The sequence below is a fragment of the Cyprinus carpio genome, chromosome B5, assembly GCF_018340385.1.
Source record: "Cyprinus carpio isolate SPL01 chromosome B5, ASM1834038v1, whole genome shotgun sequence".
In the NCBI taxonomy this organism is placed as follows: Eukaryota; Metazoa; Chordata; class Actinopteri; order Cypriniformes; family Cyprinidae; genus Cyprinus; species Cyprinus carpio.
Genome location: NC_056601.1, coordinates 26,611,207 through 26,637,058, shown reverse-complemented (window position 1 = coordinate 26,637,058; position 25,852 = coordinate 26,611,207). Strand labels below are relative to the sequence as shown.

The following is a 25,852-nucleotide window of genomic DNA, read 5'->3' as shown; positions in this document are numbered from 1 at the left end:
ATTAAGACACTTCCTTTAGTGAAAAAGTCTATCTTTTGTTGTCTTCTCAAGCCAAAACCCACCCACATATTTGTTTAGAGCTGTTTTTACTTGTTAACGGTGCTTGATCTGTGCACATTTCTCTTCTGATTCAAGTAATGGTTTTAAAAACACTTTGATGGATTTGTTTATTACAAAAAAAGCTTTTCACTTTGAATGAATTACTGGATTACTGTGGATTTTTATCACCTGTTTGGATTCTCATTCTGATGGCACCCATCACTGCAGAGGATCTATTGGTGAGCAAGTGATGAAATGCTAAATTTCCCAAAATCTGTTACAATGAAGAAACAAACTCATCTAAATCAGGCCTTTTCAGCACATTTTCAGCACATTTTCATTTTGGGGTGAACTATTCCTCTAACTACAGCCCTGTCTTTGGTTTGTTTGAAATAACATAAAAAACTGAAAAACAAGCTCTAATGTTTACTGAAAAGAATACAAAGATGGGAATTAATGGCCATGTGGAAGAGGTAAAAAGTTTTAGTGCATCCCAGAAATATTTTGAAGTGCTACTAATATAAAAAAAGTTCATAAATAAGATCTTATCTATTGCTACAAATGCATACTGTGCAAAGAGTGTCCAATCTAAGATAATCTGAGAGTGGTGGCGATTACTTTAGTGTTGAATCCTTGAACAGAATATGTAAAACTACTTAATCCTTCAAGTTCTTGTCCTCTTGAGTTAATGACAAAGTATATGCTTTCTAACAAACACATTCTTATTAAAGTTGGAAAAGATTAAAATATTGCCTGTATATTCAACAAACTCTTTTACATGTAAAAATCTACAGTCACTGTTTTAATATGGATAACAAAATGACAACATATAAAATGTTTACAGAAAAACAAATACAGTTAGATAACATTAAAAATAGCAAATACAATTACGGTTCCTTATATTAGTACTTAACCTAAAAATATAACTTATATAGTTTCTGTCATTAAATAAGTCAATATATGAGGTATATCCATTCATAAACCTAAACCTAAATAGACATTTTCTGTTCCTCTAAATGAAAAGCCTGATGTATGCTTTCAAAACACAATTTCAATTTAGGGATGTAGATCTATCAGCATATAGTAAAAAAAAAAAAAAAAAAAAAATCAGTTTTGACACAACTGACATCCCTTTTACTGGCATCTACTGGGGTGAAAGTCTATTGACCAATGTGTCTGTCGAGAACATATGCCCAGATATGTGTAACAGTCTCAAGTGTCATGTTTTCTATAAAAAAAAAAAAAAAATAAATAAATAAAAATTATTCCTCTTTTGGCATTTTGTGGCTGGAAGAACCTTTAAGTAACACCATCCCTTTGGCAACCTCCTCACAATCAGAGGCAACCGGTGTGCATAGAGTGTACATTTTTAAAGAAGGTTCCCAAGAACTTTTGAAGATGTCGTTGTGGTCTCTAATACTCTTGTTGGGTCTTCATCAACTGTATCTTTTTCACTCAGTGTGGCTTGTAGGAGACAACATTGATGTCAGTCTGTAGAGCTTATGACTGGAAAAGACTCATCCTCTACATTGGAGGAACCACAAGGCCTGTCATTGCTGGAAAAGAAAAAAGAGGTTTTACTCAATAACAGTAACATATAGCTATATCAAATAGATAATTCAATAAACAGTTACTACACTATGCCTATATCACCAAAGCAAGAAATAATTTTTGAGTTACTGTTGACACACACACAATGTTATGCTTACATATGACATTTAAAGAAATAGTTAACACAAAAATGAAAATTTGCTGGAAATTTACTGACCATCAAGCCATCCAAGATGTAGTTGAGTTTTTTCTTCATTAGAACAGATTTTTCAAAACTTTTGTCACTTTAACCTTACATCACTTCCTTAACAATGGATCCTGTGAAGTCAATGGGTGCTGTCAGAATGAGAGCCCAAACAGTTGATAAAAACATCACAATAATTCACAAGTAAGCCACATAAGTCCAGTCCATCAATAAATGTCTTATGAAGTGAAAAGCTATGTGTTTGTAAGAAATAAATTCATCATTATGCATATTTTTATGTTTTTAACTTTGCTTCAGACAAAAATTCAAGCCCTCCATTATATTGCTTTCTCCAGTGAAAAAGCTTCTAAAATTGGTGGTTTTTAATGTTGGGATGGATTTCACTGGCAGTTTTATGGATTATGGGTGTAATTTTGGCCAGAAGCAACATTAATGGAGAAATTCATTTCTGGACTGGATTTGTGTGGATTATTGTGATGTTTTTATCAGCTTTTGGACTATTATTATTATGGTGGCAATTATTTGCTGAGGATGATCTGATGATGAGGTGGTGTTGTGATGCTTTTTTTATAATATTTTGTTTTATGAAGAAAATTATTCTGGTAAATTTTTCTATTTTGAGTTAACAATTCCTTTAATCAGCACATAATCCAGAAAGAATGGATGATCATTTGGGAAAGTTGAAAACAAATAAGTAATGATTAGTAATTTATTATAAAAAATAATAATATGGTTGTTTGTTTGGGTTGGTTGAAAATAAGTAATTATTGGTTATTTATTTTTTATAAAAAATATTATTTATAATAATAATTATAATAATTAAAAAAAAATTGTGCCCTGTGACTATGTGTTTCTGGAGCCTCCTGAGGTTTGGCAAACAGGTGATGGCGAACCCTGTGGTCTCAGGACAGGAGCAAAGGCACTTTTTTGTTTGTTTGAGTTTGGGAAAGATGTGAAGGGCAAAAGGGAGGATGAAGAACTGGAGCCAGGTACAGTGGGGCTAGATGGCATGACTGAAAAAAAAAACGTTTTGATCATAAAATACTTATTTTTCAAAATTCATTCTGTATTTTCAGCAGAAGGATAATTAAAAATGACAGGGAAAAAGGTGCCAAGGATCTGAGTAAAACTGAAAGGAACTAAAACTCACTAGCATAAGGAGAGCTGTTTGGTGAGGAACTGTTAAAGCCAGGTGACCCTGAAACACCCAGACTACTCATGGGCACTGCTCCGTAATTTGCACTCATGCCTACATTGGATCCATAACCTGACTGCTGAGGGGTTGATGCTGAAGGGTAGCCCCGAGGTGACAAACTGCTTGGGTTTCGAGTGTAACCTTAAAAAAAAAAAGAGAGAAACCACAATATTAAGCCAATCAACCAATAAACAAACAAACAATCAAACACCAGACCTGCAATTTGGTGTTATGGTGTAAATTAATCTTATTTTTTTCTGTAAAAAAAAAAAAAAAAAAAAGAACAAAAAAACAAGTGGAGGCAAATAGCATATTTTATGCTATGTCCTCTGTAGATGACACCAGGACTAAGTTAAAGAAGAAAAAGAAAAAGACATGTATAGGCAAAAACACCCCCAACCCCCCCATCCCCATTCACCAATCAGATTTTTTAAGGTCTCTGACTATTTTTAAAAACTTTGATTCTCAACTATGGCATGAAAGATATAACAGAATGATCTGATATGCTCTTTTACAGTATGCAATATTTGTATCCATATACATTGTATCTAATTTGCATGTGCTCTTGGGGCAACATAAAAAAATAAGTGCCAATAAAAGAAAAAGAAGAGAGAGAAATTTGGTCAGAAGTCTATGTCTGTTTCTCAGGAGGACACATGCACACAAATATTTGGAACACCAAAATCCATTGACAAATTACAGAATTTGAACAGACACATCACAAGAAAAACATGTTTCCTTAAAGGGGTCATATGACGTTGCTTAAAAGAACATTATTTTGTGTATCAGGTTTAAGGTTTAAGTTTAAGGTTCGAAAAACATATTCTTTTTCACATACTGAACATTATTGTTTCTCCTCTATGCCTCTATGCCTCGCCTTTCTGAAACTCGTCGATTTATACAAAGCTCATCATTCTGAAAAGCGAGATGTACGCTGATTGGCCACAGCTATCCAGTGCGTTGTGATTGGCTGAATGCCTCAAGCGTGTGACAGAAATGCTGCGCCTCTTACCATACTGTGATGCCGTCTCCCAGCATGACGAGACAAAACCAATAAAACCCATTACAAACGGGGCATTTGTTGCATCCAGTGGGGACATAATTACTGATTATAATGACTTATACTGTCTTTTTACGCGTTGGGTTGCATATCATATCGTGCTGCGTAAACATAAAACCATGTCTCCATTTGTGATCGGAGAAACGACAAACAACAATCTCTACACTGCTCAAAACTCATGTCTGAATCATCAGTGGCAAATTCTTTAAATATGTAAACGTACTTACAGACTGTGAGTAAGACGCCCCAGACTGTCCTTGCAAAGTTGGAATTTCCCCACTTTATAGAAACAGCCTTTGTGCACAGAAGCATTATAGGTGGTTCAGGAAAAAGTCCTTGTCCTCCATAAAATACACTGCACACATCTGAATATTTGGGTTGAACTGTTCTGGAACAGTGTTGTAAATACAACTTAACCAATGATTTTTAGTCGTGTCCTCTTTTGGAAGGCCAAACAAAGTAGTTTTGCTTTCACAACGAAACACACAGCATCTCCACAACATGGCGCCAGTGGCAACAGTGAGAATAAAAGTTACGCCTTCTTTCTTTGCGTGAACATTTGGGTGGCGTTATGCAAATCTTCCCACATCGTGACTTAGATGTGGGGGCGTGTTAAAATGAGCTATTTTAAGAGGGCGTGGTTGACTTAACTTTTATAAAGAATATCTCTTTGGATTTGAGACTTTAATCTTTGCAACTTTACAGATCTTCTTTATGCACCAAGAGTTTGTAACACTCCAAAGAGAAAGGAAAATTTGAAATCACATCATATGACCCCTTTAAATAGAACCAGAACATAAATAGTGTAGTCAGTTGCACCGAAATATAGCTATATAAAGGGGGCAATTTCACTAAACAGAATAATATTTAAGAATTTAAGGATTTATATTTTTTTTTAAATGAGGACAGCAAATTATTAATTATTATTAATTAATTATTAGGTTTTTGTTGTTGTTGTTGTTGTTGTTGTTGTTGTTGTTGTTTTAATTGAAGGGATGTCATAGAATAAATTCTGGCTGGAATGTATTTTCAGATGTATTGGTCCACAGGTTATAGCCAATCAAGTTTAATGATTCAGTAGGTTACAGTGTTTAATGAAGATGTTTGAAATGTATGTGGTTATTTAATAATATTAATTAATTAAAACAATTATTCAATTAAAAACACAACTACATCTGATTCTATTGTGGAGGCTACGACATAAAACTTTTAAAATGAAAAAGTAAATTCAAAGATTATTATAGCCCAGTGGTGATCAGTATTTTTACTTTGTTACAGTACTTATGACAAAAATAAATCATTTAACCCTTAAAACTGTTCAAAAGGAATCACTCTCACAAACACTGATATTAATATGAAAGGTCAAGCATAACCATTCAATAAATGTGTTGAGATGAGATTTAGTAACATCTATGGTAATCTGTGACAATGAATAAGACAAAGACTTCTGAATCATAGGACAATTGTCTTAGGGTCCTTACCTTGGCTGCTGGTTTGCCCAGGTTCTCCCATACTTACACCCAGCTGGGTGGGATAAGAGCTGAGGCCCATAACACTGCCATGGACAGGGGAACTTGGCATGGCCTGCAGCTGACTATGAGGTCGTGGCATGCTGTACAGAGCCTCGGCTATGTCTGCCGCCCGTTTTAGCAACATGTCCTGCACCAACAGAAGATTAAAGAAAAGTTTGGATTCAAGGTAATACACACACACACACAAAACTATTGGGTGTCAGGACTCATGTTAAAGGGATAGTTCACCGAAAAAAAAAAAAAAATCTGTCATCATTTCCTCAAGTTGATAAACAATAGAAAATATTTTGAAGAATGTTGATGATAACCAAGTATAGTTAACGGTAGCAATTGGCTTCCATGAAATGAAGAGAAAAAACTATGGAAGTCAATGGCTACTGTCAACTGTTTGGTTACACACATTATTCAAAATATTTTTATTTGTAATCAAAAGAATAAAACAAACACATACAGGATTTGGAAAAGCTTGAGGGTGAGTGAGTAAACAATGACAGAATTTTCATTTTTGGGTGAATATCCCTTTGGAAGAAATTAAATTTCTGTTGTATGAACAAGAGACATCAATTTGTAGCTATGCACTTGCAAATGAGCAAATTTTCTTTTCATTGACAAGTACAAATTATGCTTTATGGAACATTTTTATATTATGTAGAATAATATTCATGTTGAGAAACTAAATACAAATATCTTATATCTACTGCAGTTCAGTAGTTACCTGATTGCTGGTTGTATTTCCATAGAGTGATTCAACAACATCTGCTGCTCTTTTGAGTAACATTTCCTAAAACAGGAAAAAATCAATTCCACAAAGAGATTTAAAAAAAAACGTTTGTGTGCTTTTTACATTTAGGTCCATATATATTTGGACACGAGCATGATTTTTATTTTAGCTGTTGACCAAAACTTATTGAAGTTACAGTTATATAATGGATATGAGCTTTAAAGTGCACACTTTGAGCTTTAATTTGAGGGTATACTCATCAAATTTGGAGGAAAGGTTAAGGAATTACAGCTCTTTAATATGTACCTTCCCCCTTTTTCAAAGGACCAAAAGTAATTGGACAATTGACTCAAAAGCTGTTTCGAGGAGAGGTGTGGGCTATTCCTTCGTTATTTCTACATCAATTGAGCAAGTAAAAGGTCTGTAGTTTATTCTAAGTGTGCCATTTGCACTTGAAAGCTGTTGCTGTGAACCAACATCATGCGGACAAAGGATCTCTCCATACAAGTGAAACACAATTGTTAGGCTTCAAAAATAAAGCAAATCCATCAGAGAGATAGCAGGAACATTAGGAGTGGCCAAATCAACAGTTTGGTACATTCAGAGGCCATGGACATCCACAGAGGACAAGTGGTGGATGAACAGAGAACTCTCCCCATGGTAAAGAAAAATCCTTTCACAACATACAGCCGAGTGAAGTGTCGCTGTCAAAGTCTACAGTCAAGAGAAGACTCCACGAGAGAAAATACAAAGGGGTCCCCACAAGGTGCAAACCATTTATAAGCCTCAAGAATAGAAAGGCCTGATTAGACTTTGCCAAAAAAAAAAAAAAAAAAAACCTTCTAAAACCGTCTAGAAAAGCATTCCATGAATGGATAAAACAAAGTCAACCTGTACCAGAATGACGGGAAGAAAAAAGTATGGAGAAGGCTTGGAACAGCTCATGATCCAAACAGCATCATGAGCATGCATGGCTTCAAGTGGCACTGATTTACTAGTGTTTAGTGATGATGTGACAGAGGATAGAAGCAGCTGGAAGAATTCTGTCTGTATATATATATATATATATATATATATATATATATATATATATATATATATATATATATATATATACTGCTCTGGGTGTGTGTTCACTGCTGTGTGTGTGCACTTTGGATGGCCAAGTCAATCACCTGATCTCAAACAAATGCATGTATTTCACTTGCTGAAGACAAAACTAAAGGCAGAAAGGACCCACAACAAACAAACAACAACTGAAGTCAACTTCAGAAATAGCCTGGCAAAGCAATGCAAAGGAGGTAATCCAGTCTTTGGTGATGTCCATGAGTACCAGACTTAAGGCAGTCATTGCCTGCAAAGGATTCTCAACAAAATATTAATTATGAACATTTTATTTATGATTATATTTATTTGTCCAATTACATTTGAGCCCCTGAAAATAGGGTGACTGCGTATAAAAATGTTTCCTAAGCATTTTTTATTTCTGTTAAAGCTGAACGTATGCACTTCAATTACATCATGATTTTTTCATTTTAATTCTGTTCTGCTGGCATACAGAACCAAAATGATGAAAATTGTGTCAGTGTCCAAATATATATGGACCTAACTGTATATATCATAAGCATATAGTAGTATTTACTAACCTTTGCCAATTTGTCAGGGTCACCAGGATGTCGAGGGATCAGCTTTTGAAGTCTCTGGAAGCCGTAGTCAATAGTTGGCTCATTCAGTGCTAGAGATAACCATACAAAGTGAAAATCAATTTGTCTTTAAAACATCCCTCCACATATTCCACTGTCTGCATAATTCCCATAGTATGTACGTTTATAATGCAACCAGGTATGGTATTTAATGTATTCTTTACTAATAACACCAAACACATTTGTAAAAAATAATACAAATTTTTTACAAATAGGTTTTTCCAAATACTGCAAATGCCCCTTTTACCATTTTTCAAAGTTCAGCTAAACAGGCAGTTTCACCCAAACTTCCAATGGATGAGCCATAAGATGACACATTGGGCCACTCAAATAAAAATGGCAATATTTTGGTCTTCTGAAACTGGCAAAAAGCCACAATGCTTTCACTTTTAGGTAAGCCAAATAATTTGTCTCTGCACTTTATACATGGATAGGAAGTAGTTTAACATAACACACTTTATCATTAAATTTGTGATTCTGCACGGGTGCAGATTTACCTGTATAAATAAAGCGCCCTGGAGCTCCTTTGCAGAACTGCTTAGATTTGTAAGATAGCGTAACTTCTACAACCCCTGGTATGTGTCGAGGAGGAGTTTGAACTCGGATAGCATGAGGAGTGATTAACTGCATGAACAATGACAAAAAAAAAAACAACCTCTTAAAGTTAATTCTTTCAGAATGTTGGTGCTCAATCCTTAAGGCAATTTTCAAAATATTACAAAAGCTTTCCCTAATGCAAGTTAAAGCTTGCTTCAATAATCTACAAATCCATACCTCACTCCATACGAGCATGCTCCCGAACACCACCTGCAGACCATCAAAGAAGTTTTCCCCGATAACAATTACCATAGCCCCACCTGTAGTCCAACCTTCACTAGGGCTGATGGCTTTGATACAGGGAATAGCTGTAGTAGAGAAATGACAAAAATGAAAATGACATTAAAGATGCAAAAAAATGATTACTCAAGGTCTAAGAAACATCCCTTAATAAGTTTTACTTGACCACAGAGCTACTCATTTCTAGTCTTTCAACAGAGTAAGATAATTTAGAGCTGTCCTTCCAATTTTATGGTTAAAACCATCCTCCCCTTGTATATAACTGTGGATTGATGCAAAATTCGACAATTAAATTTTGCTTTTTTTAATGCCATTTCTGAATCTCACCATATTCCATGCTTGTCTCCACTGTCTCATTTGGATCTGTTCTACGAGAGCGACGTCCATGTTTGGAGTTGTTGTGCACAAACATATTATCAGAAATGGCTAGTACAGGACCATCCACACTGACTGTGGTCGACAACACCACCTATTGGAATGCAAAGAAAGACATATTAATAACACAAGCAATTTAAAGGAGATCAGTGTAGTACATTAAATCCTTTAGATGTCATGCCATTAAATTTGATATAACTCAAAATATGATTGATGATATCCTAGCAATGTCATCTTTAGAAACTTCTGCTGCTGATTTAAAATTCACAGTTTTATAGCTCTTTTTGAATCATTTGAATCACAAAATGCAGCCAAAGAGTGTAAGATAAAATTGCAATAATTATAGAATACCTCCAAGTATTATTGAAATTGTTTCTCATCCTTCTCTGGCATTTCCATGTTCTCCTGTATTCTTCTCCCAATAATCTCATTTATGCTCACTGTTTTTTCCCAACTTTTCACCTGATTTATCCCTTCTCTATTTCTTTTCTTTATCTAAAAAAGAGTATTCAGATTTCTGTAGCCTAGTGTAGACTGTGTGATTCGGTCATGTATGTATGTAATTTTCAATCATAAAAAAATAAAAAAAATAAAATGATTGATATGGCTGGTTTTGCCATTTTTCTGGCATAAAGCAAGTCTTGACCAAATAATCATCAATGAATATGAAATGATTTCTCCCAACTGTAAATAAAACAAAACATTGGCAAGCTCATATGACAGCTAAAACCCCAATATGTATGCCCATCCTAAAAAAAAAAAAAAAAAAAACTAGACTACCAATGTGGTTTCAATTGGGTCTTAAGTGAAACAAAAGTTAGTATAAAATCAATGAGATTGATTTTAATGCTCGATAAATGCTCAAATGTTCAAAAGATTCCAGAGCTTAAGATGAAAAAACAACAACATGTAAACACATAAAAGAAATAGATATGAGGGGTGCAGAAAATGCAGTCTGCTGCAAATAAGAAATGAAATGTCAAACTAAAAAAAAAAAAAAAAAAAAAAATGCACAAATATTAATAAGGAAGGACAGCAGGGAAATGAAGAGTGAGGGATGAAATGTCAGATAGTGGCTCCAGTAGTGAAAGACAAGTGGGAGGAAGTAAAGCAGGAGGGTCCCCAGTGAGCACTTCCTGGGTCACATAGCCTGACCTTCCCCATCTGGAGCATATCACTCAAATCCTGACAACTTCCTGAAGCACCTTGGCTGATTTCCTGTTGATCCTTGCTTCTAATACTTTTCTGCTTTTTCTCTGATCACTCTCTGTCTCTTATGAGATTTTGTAGTCAGACACTTTATATAAATCTCTATCACACTCTCTTTTTATTCAAAACTACATAACATACAATTGGCCCATGAAGAACTGCTGTATATGTTACCAGAAATTATAAGGAAAGATGCCACTGCAACTATACTTCATATTTCATATATTTGTGTTGTTTTCCAGTGGAAAAATGTAAACAAGATAAATGTATCTGAGAAGCAAAATTGCATAAAAATAATAAGTCTATTAAGATTTTTCAAAGAATGCATCTTGAATATAAGTACTATTATTTTTTTTTTCTTGCTTGTTTTCTAAACAGTGAGATTTGTACATAAAGCGTCTTAATCTTTAAAAGAAAAAATACATTCAAGATACATTCTCTGACAAATCGTAATGTCTAAAGCAAATTTACTTGTAATGTGTATAACTAGTTTTAAGGATGTTTGGATATTTTTACTGGAAATAAAGATTTTGGCTAATTTAATTTCTGATTTTTAATTTTTTGAGTATAATGAAAAGAATAAAGTATAAAGTCAGCAAAAGGGATTAAAGTCATTGTGAATTGGTTCTACCTTAGAGACAACATAACATTTCTGCATTTTGCAAATGGCATTTATTTACAAATAAATGATCGATACCTGAAATCTCCTCATGTCTCGGGGGTTCCCTGCTGTCTTCAGACAATTTTGATTGCACTTTAGGAAAAACTTCAAGAAAAATCTGTGGAAAACACACACACACACAAAGAAAAAACAACCAAACAAAATGTAAACCACATATATTTTATTCACATTTACATTTAGTCATTTAGAAGACGTTTTTATCCAAAGCGACTTGCAAATGAGGACAATGAAAGCAATCAAAATCAACAAAAGAGCAATAATATGCAAGTGCTATGACAAGTGCCTAACACTGTACACTTAGCAAGGATTTATATATATATATATATATATATATATATATATATATATATATATATATATATATATATATATATATATATATATATATATATATAAATCCTTGCTATGTGTACAGTATATATATCCTTGCTATGTGTACAGTAAATAAAAAGAAAACAGATTTTGTACAACATGTTGGGTCAACTCTCCAAAGTAAATTCTAAGTCATAAAGCAAAAATAATTCACTCTCTCCCTGTCTACCACCCCACTCACTGTAAACTGTTTGTTTTTTAGAATTGACAGAAGAATAATAGTTTTCATATAGCTAACTTTGTCTAAAATATTTTTTTCTAGACAGAAACCACAGGACATGTCCATCCCATAATCAGGATGAGTTAATTGAGCCACAACAGCAAAAGCTTATTATTGTTATTATTTTTATTGTTTTATTGAGATCAAACAGGCATGCTTGCAAAATTTTGTGAAAATCAGTTCAGCAATTTGTGAGAAGTTACCCCATAAACATTGCATCTAAACCACTGTCTGGCAACCCTTTTACAACACACTTGTCATGGCTTTGTGTGCTGTTTCATGCTCGACCTATGCTACACATACCATTATTTTCACTTTTTAACTTTTTAGCCCTTAATGAAATCATAGAGCATAGCTGCAAGCAGACAAATTAAAGCACATCGAAATGCACACATTAGTCACTCCCCCACTCACTTAGCATGCAAATCTCTAAGCATCACTGCCTTGCATCTTCTGCCATGTATCCATTCACTGCATCATAATTAGACCCAACTTGCATAATTAATTAGGACTCCTGGAAAACCTTGCAACTTCAGCACAACACCCCCCATCTCTGTTTTGTCATAAAGAAAAGATTAATAATAACAATGCAAGTTTTGCACTGTTGTGATATCTAGATTTCTTGGAGTAAAATCTTCATAGTGGGCCAATGATAAATATTTAGATCGGAGGTGATTATATATACACTCCTTACATATATATTATACATATATATAATATATTTTTTTTAAGTTTTATTTTAAAAAAACTCATTCATTGACATGTATAGATTATGTAAAATTGTTCAATAAATAAACACATAAACAAACATTTGGTTGATGAGTAACTATATAGTATCTAACTAAAAATTAAATACAATACACTACACCAAACTCTGGACAAACTGGACTAATGTGTCAGATAACTTTTTGAAAGATCGAAAGAACAGCATTTATTTGAAATAGACATTTTTTGTAACATTGTAAAGATTTCTACTGCCACTTTTGATCAATTTAAATGCATCCTTGCTGAATAATGGTATTATTTTCCTTTTTTCCCACTAAACTTTAAATGGTACTGTATAATAGTTTCCACAACAATATTCAAATATCATAATAATATGAAATGTTTCTTAAGTACCAAATCATGATATTAGAATGATTTCTGAAAGATCATGAAAGATCATCATTTCTGAAAGATCACACTGAAAACTGCAGTAAATTCAGCTTTGCCTTAATAGACTAATTATATTGTAAAATGTAATAAAATAGAAAGCAGTCCTTTTAAATTAATATTTTACATTATTATTATTAATGTTATTATTATTATTATTATTATTATTATTATTATTATTATTATTATTATTATTATTATTAAATAAATAAATGCTGGCTTGGTGAGCATAAGAGATGTCTTTCAAAAGCATATAAGTATAAAAAACTCTTAATGATTCCAAACAACCCAAATAAAATATGGCATAGTTTTGATACTATTACTGTAATTATTTAGGGGGGGAAAAGTAATACCTATTAAAGAATGAGTAGGTATTTCCAATCATTACATTTTGATAATTTTGATTCATGAATCATTTTGCCATTTCTTTTTGGCTAAAGTTGGTTACGCTTTAGAAGAAAATTTAGTATATCTGATATATTTAACACTTGCATAGCAAGTAATATCCATTACTGGACAGACTGTTGACTACAGACTGAAACAAAAGCTGAGAGAGACTGCTGATATTCAGAACCATCACTCATCAGTATTTCCCTTGTCCATCTCACCTCCCTCCCATTCCGTCTTAGAAAAACAAAACAGTGTCATGACATAGAGGGAGAGGGGGAAGGAAAATTTAGAAACCAGATGTGCAGGATCGAAACACTGACATGCTGAAAAGTTTGAGCAGCAATACATCAACGACTGTATGCCACATTTGTGTGTGAGAAAAGCTACTTGTCTGCACAGAAATTCAGATTTATATCACAATATTATATTCAACCAAAAACAACATTTAAATTGTAATCTTGAAGACACAAACCATGATGAAGTATCAGAACTATTCATAGCCATAATGTACTGATTTTCACAGTTTGTATATAGACATATTCCCATTCTGTATCTGTTGGATTCATCATCAACTAAGCAATCCAAAAAAATAAACAACAAAAAGGGGGTAAAATCTGGTGTTGAATTGTGTGTTGTAGGTGAGGATTGTGGGGGAGCCTCTGAGGGGTTTTTGGGTAGCAGGGGTTAGCTAGGGCTGGTCATAAATACTCTGGGCTCCCAGAATCCCTTGGCAGACTTTGGGGCCAGACTGGTCGAGGGGTTAACAGGGCACGTTCCCAACCTCTGACCCCACTAACAGGGCATACATAGAGGCTCTAAAAATCAATACCTCCATCACCACATACCACACCAGGAACTTTCACACGTGCCTCCACAACTAAGAAAAATAAAAGCAAGCAACCAACACGTTTCTCTGGACTATTACTTTTTCTAAAAAAAAAGGAAAAAAAAGATTATGTTTTCGTCATCTACTTTAAAAATGTAATTTATTATCAGTATGACAATGTAACTGATAAAAAAAACTAACAATTTCATGTTCGCTATCATGCACTCGAGTTGGCATGGGTTCCACATGTTTTCACAGTTTTATGTTTCATTTGAAGCAGGGAAATCTGAACTTTTCAAAATAAGACTTCACATGCTCATGTCACAGATTTGCTCATTTAATTAGTGACTTGGAAACTACATAGAATCTTAACTATTTTATATTAATTTAACAATATGTGTTCTTTGTTTTGTAGTCATTATGGTTTAGTCACTAAGCTGTAAAAACTCTTTCACTGACCACCTATGACTAACTCAGCACTATAAAAACTGCCTCAAGAAATACTAGTTAACTAGCGCTTTCCCCTTAGTTAAATATTTCCATTTCTTATTCTCCTCCCTATGTTATGTTTTCATTTTCTTATTTTACATTTTGTTTCTGTGAATGCTTTTGCATATTTTCTGTAAAGCACTTTGGAAACACAGTAGCAAAAGGTGCTGTTCATCTTTTTCAGTCACATGACTATTTGGCTCATTTTCCATATTTTATGACCATCAGTGGGGCAAAGAAATGGCAGTGAATACAAAAACACATGAAGATGCTCAGAAAAAAAAGAAAAAAAGAAAAGCTGATCACTGAATTTGGTTCATGCAAATGAATCACCCTACCTACATATCTATATATATATATATATCTATATATATATATATATATATATATATATATATATATATATATATATATATATATATATATATATATATATATATATATATTTATGTGTGTGTACACACACACACACATACACACACACGCTGACTGAAATAAATGATACTTTAAGAGCTTTATGAACAATTAATTAAATAAACAAATTAATTAATTAATTCCTGAATTTCCAGTTTGGCTCTGGACATGTTTTAAAAAATATATTTGTTATAATACTCAGCGTTTGCGCCGAGTACGTCTGTGTAAGCACAGATTTGTTTATCTAATGCAGAAAATTAAAAATGAAATTTCTGCACAAGCCTTCATCTTTGTAGGAAAATGAAGGTAGGGCAATATGCATGAATAAAATAGTGACAGATAGGAAAAAAGAAGGAAAAGATGTCTGCTTAATTAGCCAGTAATGATAGGATCTGACAAACAACATCTGTTTCCAAATTGGGAGTGTGTGTGGGGGGGGGGGTTAAATGGAGGATGCCAGCACTCACTTTTCTGAACGTCTCAAACAGAACAGCTTGATGTGAGTTTAGAGAACAAAAAAGAAGCATGTAGCTTTCAAAAGAAAAAAAAAACACAAGACACTTTAAGTGCCATAAAAAAATGCATGGTTTGAATATTTTTGAAATGCACTATATTTTATCACACAGATATTAGAGAAAATGCTTAATTAGCAGCCTTGCCATCCAGTCATCTTGAGATATTTAAACTATAAATGCCAGTCTGATAAAATTAACCCTCTGCATCATATGCTGTCATGGGTAGAGATATATATGTCAGCCTGTGTGTGTGTGTGTGTGTGTGTGTGTGTGTGTGTGTGTGTGTGTGTGTGTGTGTGTGTGTGTGTGTGTGTGTGTGTGTGTGTGTGTGTGTGTGTGTGTGTGTGTGTGTGTGTGTGTGTGTGAAGACACTGGTGCTTGACTGTCTTAAATTTCACTAATGAGTTAATGATGCCCCCTGGTGCTAGCCTGGCCCCTCTGTTTGTTTGTGTGTGTGTCTGCTTGCCAGCAGTCTGGAGGAGATCCAGAAGATCTCATCCTCCAAGCTAAAATCTGTATGCCTCAATGTCCCACTTTCACTGCAGAAATGCGTTCCTGTTTTTTGTGTATATTGCAGGTTTTGGGATATATTCATCAGGACAGATGCCCTGAATTAGTTTGCGTCATTGACGTAGTCTATCACAATGTAGTCCCATGTGTGTGCATATGTCTATGTGTGTGTGTGTGTGTGTGTGTGTGTGTGTGTGTGTGTGTGTGTGTGTGTGTGTGTGTGTGTGTGTGTGTGTGTGTGTGTGTGTGTGTGTGTGTGTGTGTGTGTGTTTGTGATGACTCTGTCCGGACTCAGGTCAGGGTTGATAGGGCCATTGACAGCTTCCCAGCAGGCCTGCTGTGAGCCCTGTCAGTCTCCCTACTATTTTCTTCTTCCCATTCTCCTTCAACACAGTCCCTCCCTCTCGCTCCCCCCTTACTCCTGTCTGCATGTGTACACATTTGCTATGGATTAGCCACGGACATTATATTTTAACACCATAGGCAGCACTGTTCCTCACAGCAGTGACAGAAATCACCTTTCCAAATAATGCCCAATCTATTGAATTTCAAGCAGATGGACTGCAAGCAAGGTTTAGAAAGATTAAATCTTAAAACATGATCCAGAGAAATGGATGCACCAGTGCTAAATTTCAAGTGTCAAGCAAAGACTTATGTAATGTAAATTTCAAGTGTCAAAGATATTTTTTATTCTGCCATCCCCTTGACTTGTTCTATAGTAGCTACCATTTGTTGGGTGTTGGTTCTGCTGCCGAACTAAAATTTCCCTTCAGGAACAGTTAATTGTCTTTCTATTGATCCAGTAGTTTTGCACTCCCCTGGGCTTGATTAGCAAAGCGAGAGGGGACAGATGGTGCCATTCCTATTACTGTGATCCCACCCCCCCACACAAATCAGAGTATGCATTGCAGAGAGAACTAGGCATGCGAATGAAATGTTATGCCAGACCAGTCTTTGAAACAACAGCCCAAAGTGTGTAAATTTTTTTTTTTAGTCAACATCATTATACCACTACTGTGGCTCTTAAATTTGAGAGCCACAGTAGCGGTTTTTGTTTTTATTGTTGTTACTTTCTGGCATTTTTTTTTTATTGATCAATTCTGGAATTGGGATTTCATTAATTCAAAGGTAATGTTACTACAGTATACACATTAGTAGTCAGCATTAAAATAGAGGACTGGTATTTATAACTACATCCAAATTCTGTGGAGATATTGCAGAATACAAAATTATTAGCAACTTCTTTTCAGCAATCATCAGAACAACTTTTGGAAACAGTTATGACAAAAGAAAACAAACAAACAAATAAGCTTACCGATCCATCAGCCTTAATTAGTCTATTGACAATATTATACAATATTGATTATTTAAGTTTGTTTCCACAAAACCAACTGTTGGATTGATCCCCTTTCAACCCTCTCTTTCTTTTCAACAGCTCTTTTTTCAACCCCCACTGGTCATACACATTCATTTATTGAACCTGTGTGGTACTGACTTGCTAAACCTCAAGCTGTTAGCCATACAGCTGTACATTTACCACAAAGGCTGGATATACCAGAGCTTCAGAAACATTTATTAACTTTCTAATTAGTGATTTTCCTTTGACAAACTTTTCCTAATCCAATTTAGGCATGTTTTCGAAAACAACTGAAAATAAATTGACATTTTTTACTCACATTTACTTAAATGAATGGTTACTTAAACTACTTAAACTTACACTCATCCCTTACCCCAATTTTTTACATTTAAAAAATAAATATTTATTTTTGAATAGTTTTTACAAATGATCGTGATGGTTTGGTCTCTGATTGGTTTAGTCAGCATACCAATATATGCCAACCAAAATGTTATCATTGCCAATTTGCATGAGAAATTTAAAAAATAGCAGCTTTCATCTACAGGATCAAAGTATGTGGCCAAAGCACACTGGTGGTATTGATCAGTCATGGACTGTTGGATTGACTAAGTTGGTCTTTAAATCAATTTAATTCTAACATAGGCACAAGCACATGATAAGACATAATTGCAAACCAACTAGCATAAATAAAGGTTTCAAATGTGCCAAAATTAGTATGTAATATAACATATGGGCAGGTAAAGATACAAAGCTAGGCTGTAAACTCTGGCAGCAAGAAGAACCGAGGGGAGATGTGGGGCTTAATGTGACAAAAGCCTCCTTCAGGATCAGCTGAGAGCCATTCTCTCCCCTTCTGCTAATAACTGGATTAGTTGCGGAGGCAGAAATGGGGTGGAGAGACAGACAGACAGAGCAGCAGGTCCAAACAAAACGGACACAGATTAAAAAAGGAGGGGGGTGTAGGTGCTTTGGGATCACAATTCCCATATGCATTGGGGAGGTCTCCTGATGAGGCAGACTAATTATATCAATATTAGGGGAAAAGGTTGTAGGTGGCAAAAGAAAATGAGAGAGTGAATGTTAAATAATGTAGAATTTAGCACTGAAAATACTATTTTCTGGAATCTATTTAATGAATATACTAAAATATATTAAATATAAACATTGCTCAACAAAAAATATTTTGCAGCCAAGTGAAAAAGATGTGGTGCTAATTCATCAACTGTATGACTCTAACAGTGTAACATATATTCATTAGTCCATATTCCACAATATCCATTTTTTTTTTCTTTTTTCATATTTATGATTTTCAAAATGGTGCACAATACGTTTGTGTACTGCTGCCAAAACTGAAAAGTAGGTATCATAATGCACTAATGATGCAATGTATAAGCTACATGGAGGAGGGGGGGGGGGCATCTGTCAATACTGAACATGGCTGTCTAAAACCACAGTTTTTATTGAAACTCTGGGTAAATCTGGCCATGTTTGGAGAACCTAAAAAAAAAAAAAAAAAAAAAAAATAACAGACAGGACAGAAACAGAGATAGACATAGAGAGGGAGGAGAGAAGAACCAGAAAGAAAACTATAAAAACAGCTGTTGTGCTAAGGAATTCTGGGAAAATCTAAGACAACATTTCATTTTTTCCATTCTTGACTTGAGAAAGACAGCGCAGATCCTCTGAGACGATTTATAAACAATGTTAGCTTGAACAGGATATCAAGCAAGATCTGAACATAAAGGAAACTATATTATCTTTGAAAGATAGCTTGTGGTAACGAGGTTGTGAAAGAAAGAGTGATTCAGTACATACAAGAGCGTTTACATGGGGCATTTAAGAGTTGTTTTATGTATAGGAAAAGGAGAAAATAAGCAAGAAACTGACCCTTTCTAAGCAAGGAGGGAAATAATAAAGAAGGACAGATTTTTTTTTTACTCTCAAAACCCAAATCACTATCTAAAAGTGAAATATTAATGATATTCCTTACATACAGACTGAACTGGTTTTGTCCCAAAGAGACTTTATTTGGCCTAGTTTTAGTATGTTAGTCTTAGAGTGCTAAACCATGTGCCATTATTTTTTTCATATCAGACTTTATTGAGAACTGGGATCTCAAAACTCACAACTCCATTGAGTTCCCTCAAAATGATTATATCTCAGGTTTTTCTTCCCTTTAATCAAATGAAATAGAAGTAAAATAGACTGTGGACTGGGTGCACAAATAAATCATTCAAACATGTTCCTGTTTGAGTCAAAAAGAAAAGGTTTGTTATCGGACTTACCTGTCAATGATGACAGGGTCAGATGGGGTCTCATTACGATTGCCGCAGCTTTTTTTCTCACAGCAGCGACTTTGTATGAAAAAGAGAAGATAATGAATTATTAAAACTTGCTCCATCAGACCACTACAATTAAGACAGTCAAGCAATCTGTCACAATGATTGTGAATGATCAAGCTCAATTGGTGCTTCTAAAGCATACACACACAAACATGACCCTACACAGAGCAGACAACCCACACACACACACACATCGGAGGACCTCCTGTCTGTTCATGGGCACGTCCCCCCGCCTACGCACCACCCCCACCCCCCTAGCCCTCATGCACCACGCCACCAGCATAACAAAAGTGCCCCCCCACCCCTGGCCATCTGCCTATATGCTTTCTCCTTTCCCCCATCCCACAGCCCCCCGTCAGACAGAGTCACTCCCCAGCTGTGTAGCCTGCCCTCTGCACCCCCTTCCCCATCAGCTCTGTTATTAACCAGCTGTGAGCACCCACTCGGGCATCTGCTGGCTACACAATGGGGGCAGAGCCAATTCTGACTCCCCTTCTGCCCTCCCTAATGCTGTCCTCAAGCCTGAGGTCACTGCACACCCCCGTTTCTTCTGTCTCCTGTGACACTTGCTGTTCTTCTTTCTTTTAGCCCAGCTACCATTTACTCTCTATATACATTAACTTTTGCTTATTCTGTGTAGAAAATGTGTATTATTAATCATTTTGTTCACGATTAGCATTTAGCATCATCTGTGAACATCACTGCAAGCTTACAGTTCGCTTTTATCAATGCTGGGTGAATTTTCGTTGAAAAAATCAATTATTTCAAAAGGCAACCACAAAAATTTCCCCATGCAGATTTTGTTTGTGGTTGGTCACATGAATTTGCCACATTGACCTACAGAAAGCTGCTTAAAAGTGGTTTAGACTTCCCTAATTTCCCTAACGTGACTGTGCCTTTAGAGTGAAACTGACTCTAGAAATACATCTTTGGTTGGTTGAACATACAGCATATTTTCCTGAAGTATTGCTTGTATGTAAACTTCTAGGAATTCAAACACAGAAGCTACTACTGCTATTATGAACATGTTACCCAAGACAAGATAGCATTTTAGTGGATTAATATGGGATGTTCTGAGCAAATGTTTTCTGCAAGGGTTGAAATCAGTCATAAATCAATGCAACTCAATATTTTGTAGAGTTGTAACATTCATTTATACATTTCCAATATTTGTGCACCTTCCCTTAATTATGAGAGTTTGTGGCCTTGTCCTATGATAGCAAATAATGTTAGCATTACTTACGCTAGAAGAGCAAGAACCTTGCAGTGAACATTTTCTAAAATAACCTTTTTTTTCTCTCTCAGTTTGATGAACAATTTAATAATCTGAACAGCTTTTCCCACTATAAAAACCTTTTGAACATTGATTCCAAGGATGTTCTTCATTGTTCTTCATAGAACCATTGATGCCAATAAAGAACTTTCATTATTAAGAATGTAGGTAGACTGATGTAAAGTATGGGTCGTTGTAGAGAAAACTGAAAAAGTTATCCCTCTTAAATGGCACCTTGCAGATCAACAGATCTGATAGTATTGTTTGGGGTTTTTTCTCACCTGCACATGACCTCATGAGTTAGCAGAACACGGCACATTTCTGGATTCTTGTTCTGTCCCTCATATGATATAGGCTGAACCATGTAAAGCAGGATTAAAAAGAGGTTATCAACACTTTATAGAGCAAAACTAAGTAAGTGTTTCTTGTGGCTAAAAGGCTTTTACCTCAGAAAAAGAAGATTATGCTTTACCTGTTTAGTGACAGAATCAATGAGACGTGCATAAAGGTCTTGTTCTGTGCGAACACCTGTGAACAAAAACAATAAACAAACCTTGTTGATGCCGTATTCTTAACAGATGTTGATACAGAAACTACTTAAATTTGGAACCATATTGCCATTGTATCAAATAGTATAAAAGAGTAGGATAGGTTCTTTCCTTAAGAAAACAAAAATAAAAATTGTAAATGTCCATTTAACACATAATATGATCACATAATTTATGCTTTTTGCAAGAATGATTATCTATGTGGACAAGAAGATATACATGTGATGAGAAATGTTGAGCATACCATTACTATAGAGGAGCTGGAGTTTGTAGTGAGTTCCATTATTGGTCTTTTCCCCCGTCTGCTCCTTAGAAAAACAGCAAAGACAGACATGGAAAGATAAAAAGAATTTTGATTAAGCAAAATTACCATTTAATCAAGCATACAGGAGTTCATGATTGAGTAATGTCTACAAATCACAACTATACTACTGCAATATACAGTTTTTAATGACTTTGGTGCATTTACCACTCAGAAGTGAGTTGTATTACTGCCAAACATTTCATTTGCATCTCTTCTTGTTCAGTTTAACCATCAGGGATGCAGGTAACTGTTGTACTGTAATGTAAAATGCAACTACATGCATTTTATATTACAGTATGTGAAGACTCCAAATTACTGTAATTGTGATTTTGAGATTACAAACATTCAATTTACAACTTACTTGTGAAAATAGTATTGAAGTGAATAAAAAAAATGCAATACATACTTTTTAGAGTTTAAGAACCTAGGTCAGGTTAGAGGGAGAGGAGAGGACTCAGGCAGAGGAGGGGTGAAAAAATAAGGAAAAATGGACATACATAGACAAGACTTGGGCGGAGGAATTTGATGTAGAAGATGTGTCAGAGTGCAAGATTGGCTTCTCTAATTTTTACTGCATTTCAAATTTTCCTTACGTTCTATTTGTTTTATAAAGTTTGGTTTTCTCTCACCAAGCGCAAGCTTTAAATCTATGTTAAACAGTAGGAAACATCATCAGAAATCCAATAATGTTCAATCATGTAAATCATGTTCTGGAATATACCTTATCCTGCTCCACAAAGTCAACAAACGCTGTCCTCTCCACTTCCACAGGCTGTCCATTGCGGTCATAGAGTGCCAGAACAAAATGGAAGAAGTTGGACTTTCTGAGATTGGAGGGAGGCTGCTTTTCAAAGTGAGCACGGGATAAGGCCAATCCACTATGGATGTAGGGTTTTGCAGAATAAAAACAGATGATTTATTTATTCATATTTTTCAAAATTCATATAACTGACCATGATATACAATCCACTAAATTCAACATAAGTTCAATACAATTCTTAATGTATGTCTCTGACAAGATATAAAAATGAAAAACATGTCTATTGGAGCCACATTTCCACTGATTCTAGTAATAAAAATGTTTGCTTATTCAGTGCCTATTTAAGCCTAAAATATTAAAGGCTAAATCTTTGAAGAAGAAAAAAAATCTGACCAAATGTTTGTTTGCAGCAAAATGTGATATATAAAAGGTTTTATTATAAGGACACACTGAAAGCACAATGTGCACTTTTTGAACCACCTAAATGTAGCCATCAAATCAGGTTTTCAATGTTGTAATTTTTCGAATAATATATAACATTAACATATAACTATAACATTTGATGAAATAACTCAAAGCTCAAAAATTCGTAAAAAAAAATGACAGCTAATTAAGAATTTATTCCTATAGATTTATATGCAACAAATAATAGCTGTTTATGGCTGTGTTTTCCAAAGGCACCAGTGGTCTCTGTAATCTGGCCGTTAACATCGATTCATTATAATTATGAAATCGAAAAAAAAAACAAAAACACCTGAGATAGTAGATTCGTGTGTTTTCAGCAGCCTAATATTAAGACACTTAGGACGATTATTAGTAGTGTTATTATCACCACTATAGTCTACTTTTAATTATTTGATTTTGAATTCCTCAGAATAAAACTATTCACTTATGTATAGCCTAAATCCTTTGATACTGGATTATAATTATGCTACACTTCAAGTGAGCAAGAAATGAAAAGGACAGAAGAATGACAAACAATCGCCGTTCAAGTGACGTGCTCAAGCGTTTTAAGTAATATCATCATGACACAAAACGGGTTTCATTGTATTGTCTTGTTTGCCTCTTTCATTCGACTCGTGACTCTGTCACCTCCAGCTATTGGCAAGAGCACTGAAGGCTGAGATCCGAAGCTACTAATCTCCGGTGTCATTTTACGTTCACCGCCACAGAAGAGCCTGACCTGTTGCTAGATATTTTTGCAATGTTATAGAAAGCAAAACACCCTTAAAGTTAATGATTATAAATATAAAAAATAAAAAAAATAAAAAAAAAATAAATAAAAAACACGCATGTTACATTTGATAGATAGGCTTCATATTTGTATAACTCATACAATCGTTTTAGGCTAATAACCCACTTATTTTAATTCTAATTCATTTTCTTTTCTTTTGAATGGTAAATAAATAGGCTAGTTTAACATTTGTGTGTTATTTCTGCTAAGGACTGGACAGTTTATAAAGAAATATTTTCAGTCTTTAGGTGGTGTTTTTACATGTAAAGACTTCAACTAATTAAAATAATTTAGTGTAGCTATATCAGTGCAGAACAGCCTACCTCTGTGCCGCTATGTTTGCATCAATAACGCCGACATTCCGCACCCAAGAACGGACAGGATCCATTTCTTCTTCGAAAGTTCCCACTTTCAACCCACTGATGTTTCTTGTCGGGTGATCTTGACTCCCATACATTTAAAACAAAATTGGAATGACAAGGCAACTTCTTGTGCAAAAGCACTAGCCTATAACAAAGTCGAAATATTCTGGAAATTCTGCGTATCACTCAGTAGATTTAATGATTTTGTCAATTTTTAGATTAGGCTACCGGCATTCTCTGAAATAGTCCGTGAAATACTCCGTGCTTCTTTTAGGAAATTTTTCGGAAACTTGCTTTCTTGGGGTAGATTTGTCTTTCTTCGAAACCCATTCAAACTGTATGTGCGTAGTCCGCTCGCTCACCTGTACGGGAGCAACATTCACTTTCCAAACAAAATCTGCAGATATACTGCTACAAATAAAGCCACTCAGGATAGGAATTAAAACATCCACAAGGTGCTCTGAAGAGGTTATCTGCTCTGCCGATTACCCTGTAACTGCTGAGGATACTTATCGTTCCCGTTTAAAACCATGAGAACGTGATGATGCTGAGAGAGTCTACTGGGACCCATACTATCTGCCAGAGCTCGAAAAAGAGGAGGGGCGAATCCGTATTTGGAATACTGAAAAATCCCCCTTTTTTGACGTTCTTGCAGTAAACTCACTGTTTGTTGGAATATTCAAAGGACATCGCTTAGCAAATGAATAAGGTTTATTTATTTATTTTTGACCTATTTCAGTTTAAATTTCATAAAATGTCTGTTCGTTGGACTAGCCTATTTAAAGCACATCACTAAATTACTACAAACAGGATATCTTTGAAAACGAAATTATAAATGAGAGTAAAGATTTTAATGGATTTACGAGAATTAGGCTTCAAAATCTTATAAATAGCTGTAGGATTTTAAAACAAAATAGTTGTTTTATTTGTTGGGGTTAGGATTTTTTTCTGAATTATTTGGATTATTTATTTGAATGAAAAAAAAAATTAAGTAAACGCATCTATTACAAAGAAAAACGAATATTAAATGAGTCTGAACGGCTGACATCTGCGAGTAGAAAGCAGCAGACGGCCAAAACAATGAGATTTTCTGAACTTTTTTTAGACCATTTCCTCTCTATAAGAAGAAGCTTTTCCATCTTTTCTTGCTACTGGATGGGGTTATTGTCTGTGCGTGGGGCTCAAATAACTAAACAATGAATGTGAGCCCCCCCACCAAACACACACCACCACCACCCGGCTTATACCAACCATCTGCCAGCACGCCTCGGAGTCAGCTGTTCACCCTATTATGTGACCTGTTGCGGAATCCATGCACACTCTGCGACGTACTCACTGTTTCACTGGCCACACCACTACTAGGCCTTCCTTTTTTATTTCATATGAAAAAAAATATAATAATAATAATAATAATAATAATAATAATAATATTGTTTCGTAATCGATAATAAATATTTCAACTTTGATTTTTCGAAAAGCTGGCGCCGCACCGGAGATCCTGATGTTTTACCCGTTATTGTGATAACCTGACCTCACGAGAAAACGTAGGCCTGAGTGTGCAATTTCGTACACATTCTGATTCGTATAAAATTTTAGGCTACGAATTGCTTAATAGAAAGTAGGCTAAATATGAGGCTATATCCATAATCACACCCCAAACCTACACCGTGGGCCA

General features: G+C 34.9%; 1 protein-coding gene across 1 annotated transcript; it reads right to left on the bottom strand.

The window, feature by feature from the left end:
• Positions 1–2,638: 2,638 nt before the first annotated feature.
• On the bottom strand, positions 2,639–24,742 carry LOC109090182 (transcription factor COE2-like). The gene is made up of 15 exons (XM_042723437.1): positions 24,139–24,742; positions 22,543–22,699; positions 21,762–21,825; positions 21,442–21,497; positions 21,251–21,324; positions 19,640–19,708; positions 11,125–11,206; positions 9,171–9,312; positions 8,781–8,911; positions 8,504–8,630; positions 7,950–8,038; positions 6,298–6,363; positions 5,532–5,709; positions 2,946–3,131; positions 2,639–2,808 (listed from the first exon to the last, which is right to left on the bottom strand). The coding sequence occupies exons 1-15, from the start codon at positions 24,270–24,272 to the stop codon at positions 2,639–2,641; spliced, it is 1,725 nt and encodes a 574-aa protein (XP_042579371.1). The 5' UTR covers positions 24,273–24,742.
• Positions 24,743–25,852: the final 1,110 nt, after the last annotated feature.

Coding starts and splice junctions, on each gene's coding strand:
- LOC109090182 (XM_042723437.1), bottom strand. CDS start 24,272: ATGTATGGGAGTCAAGATCACCCGACAAGAAACATCAGTGGGTTGAAA. Junction 19,709..21,250: donor ACTCATGAGGTCATGTGCAG/GTGAGAAAAAAC, acceptor TTTCATACAAAG/TCGCTGCTGTGAGAAAAAAA. Junction 8,631..8,780: donor GCATGCTCGTATGGAGTGAG/GTATGGATTTGT, acceptor TTGTTCATGCAG/TTAATCACTCCTCATGCTAT.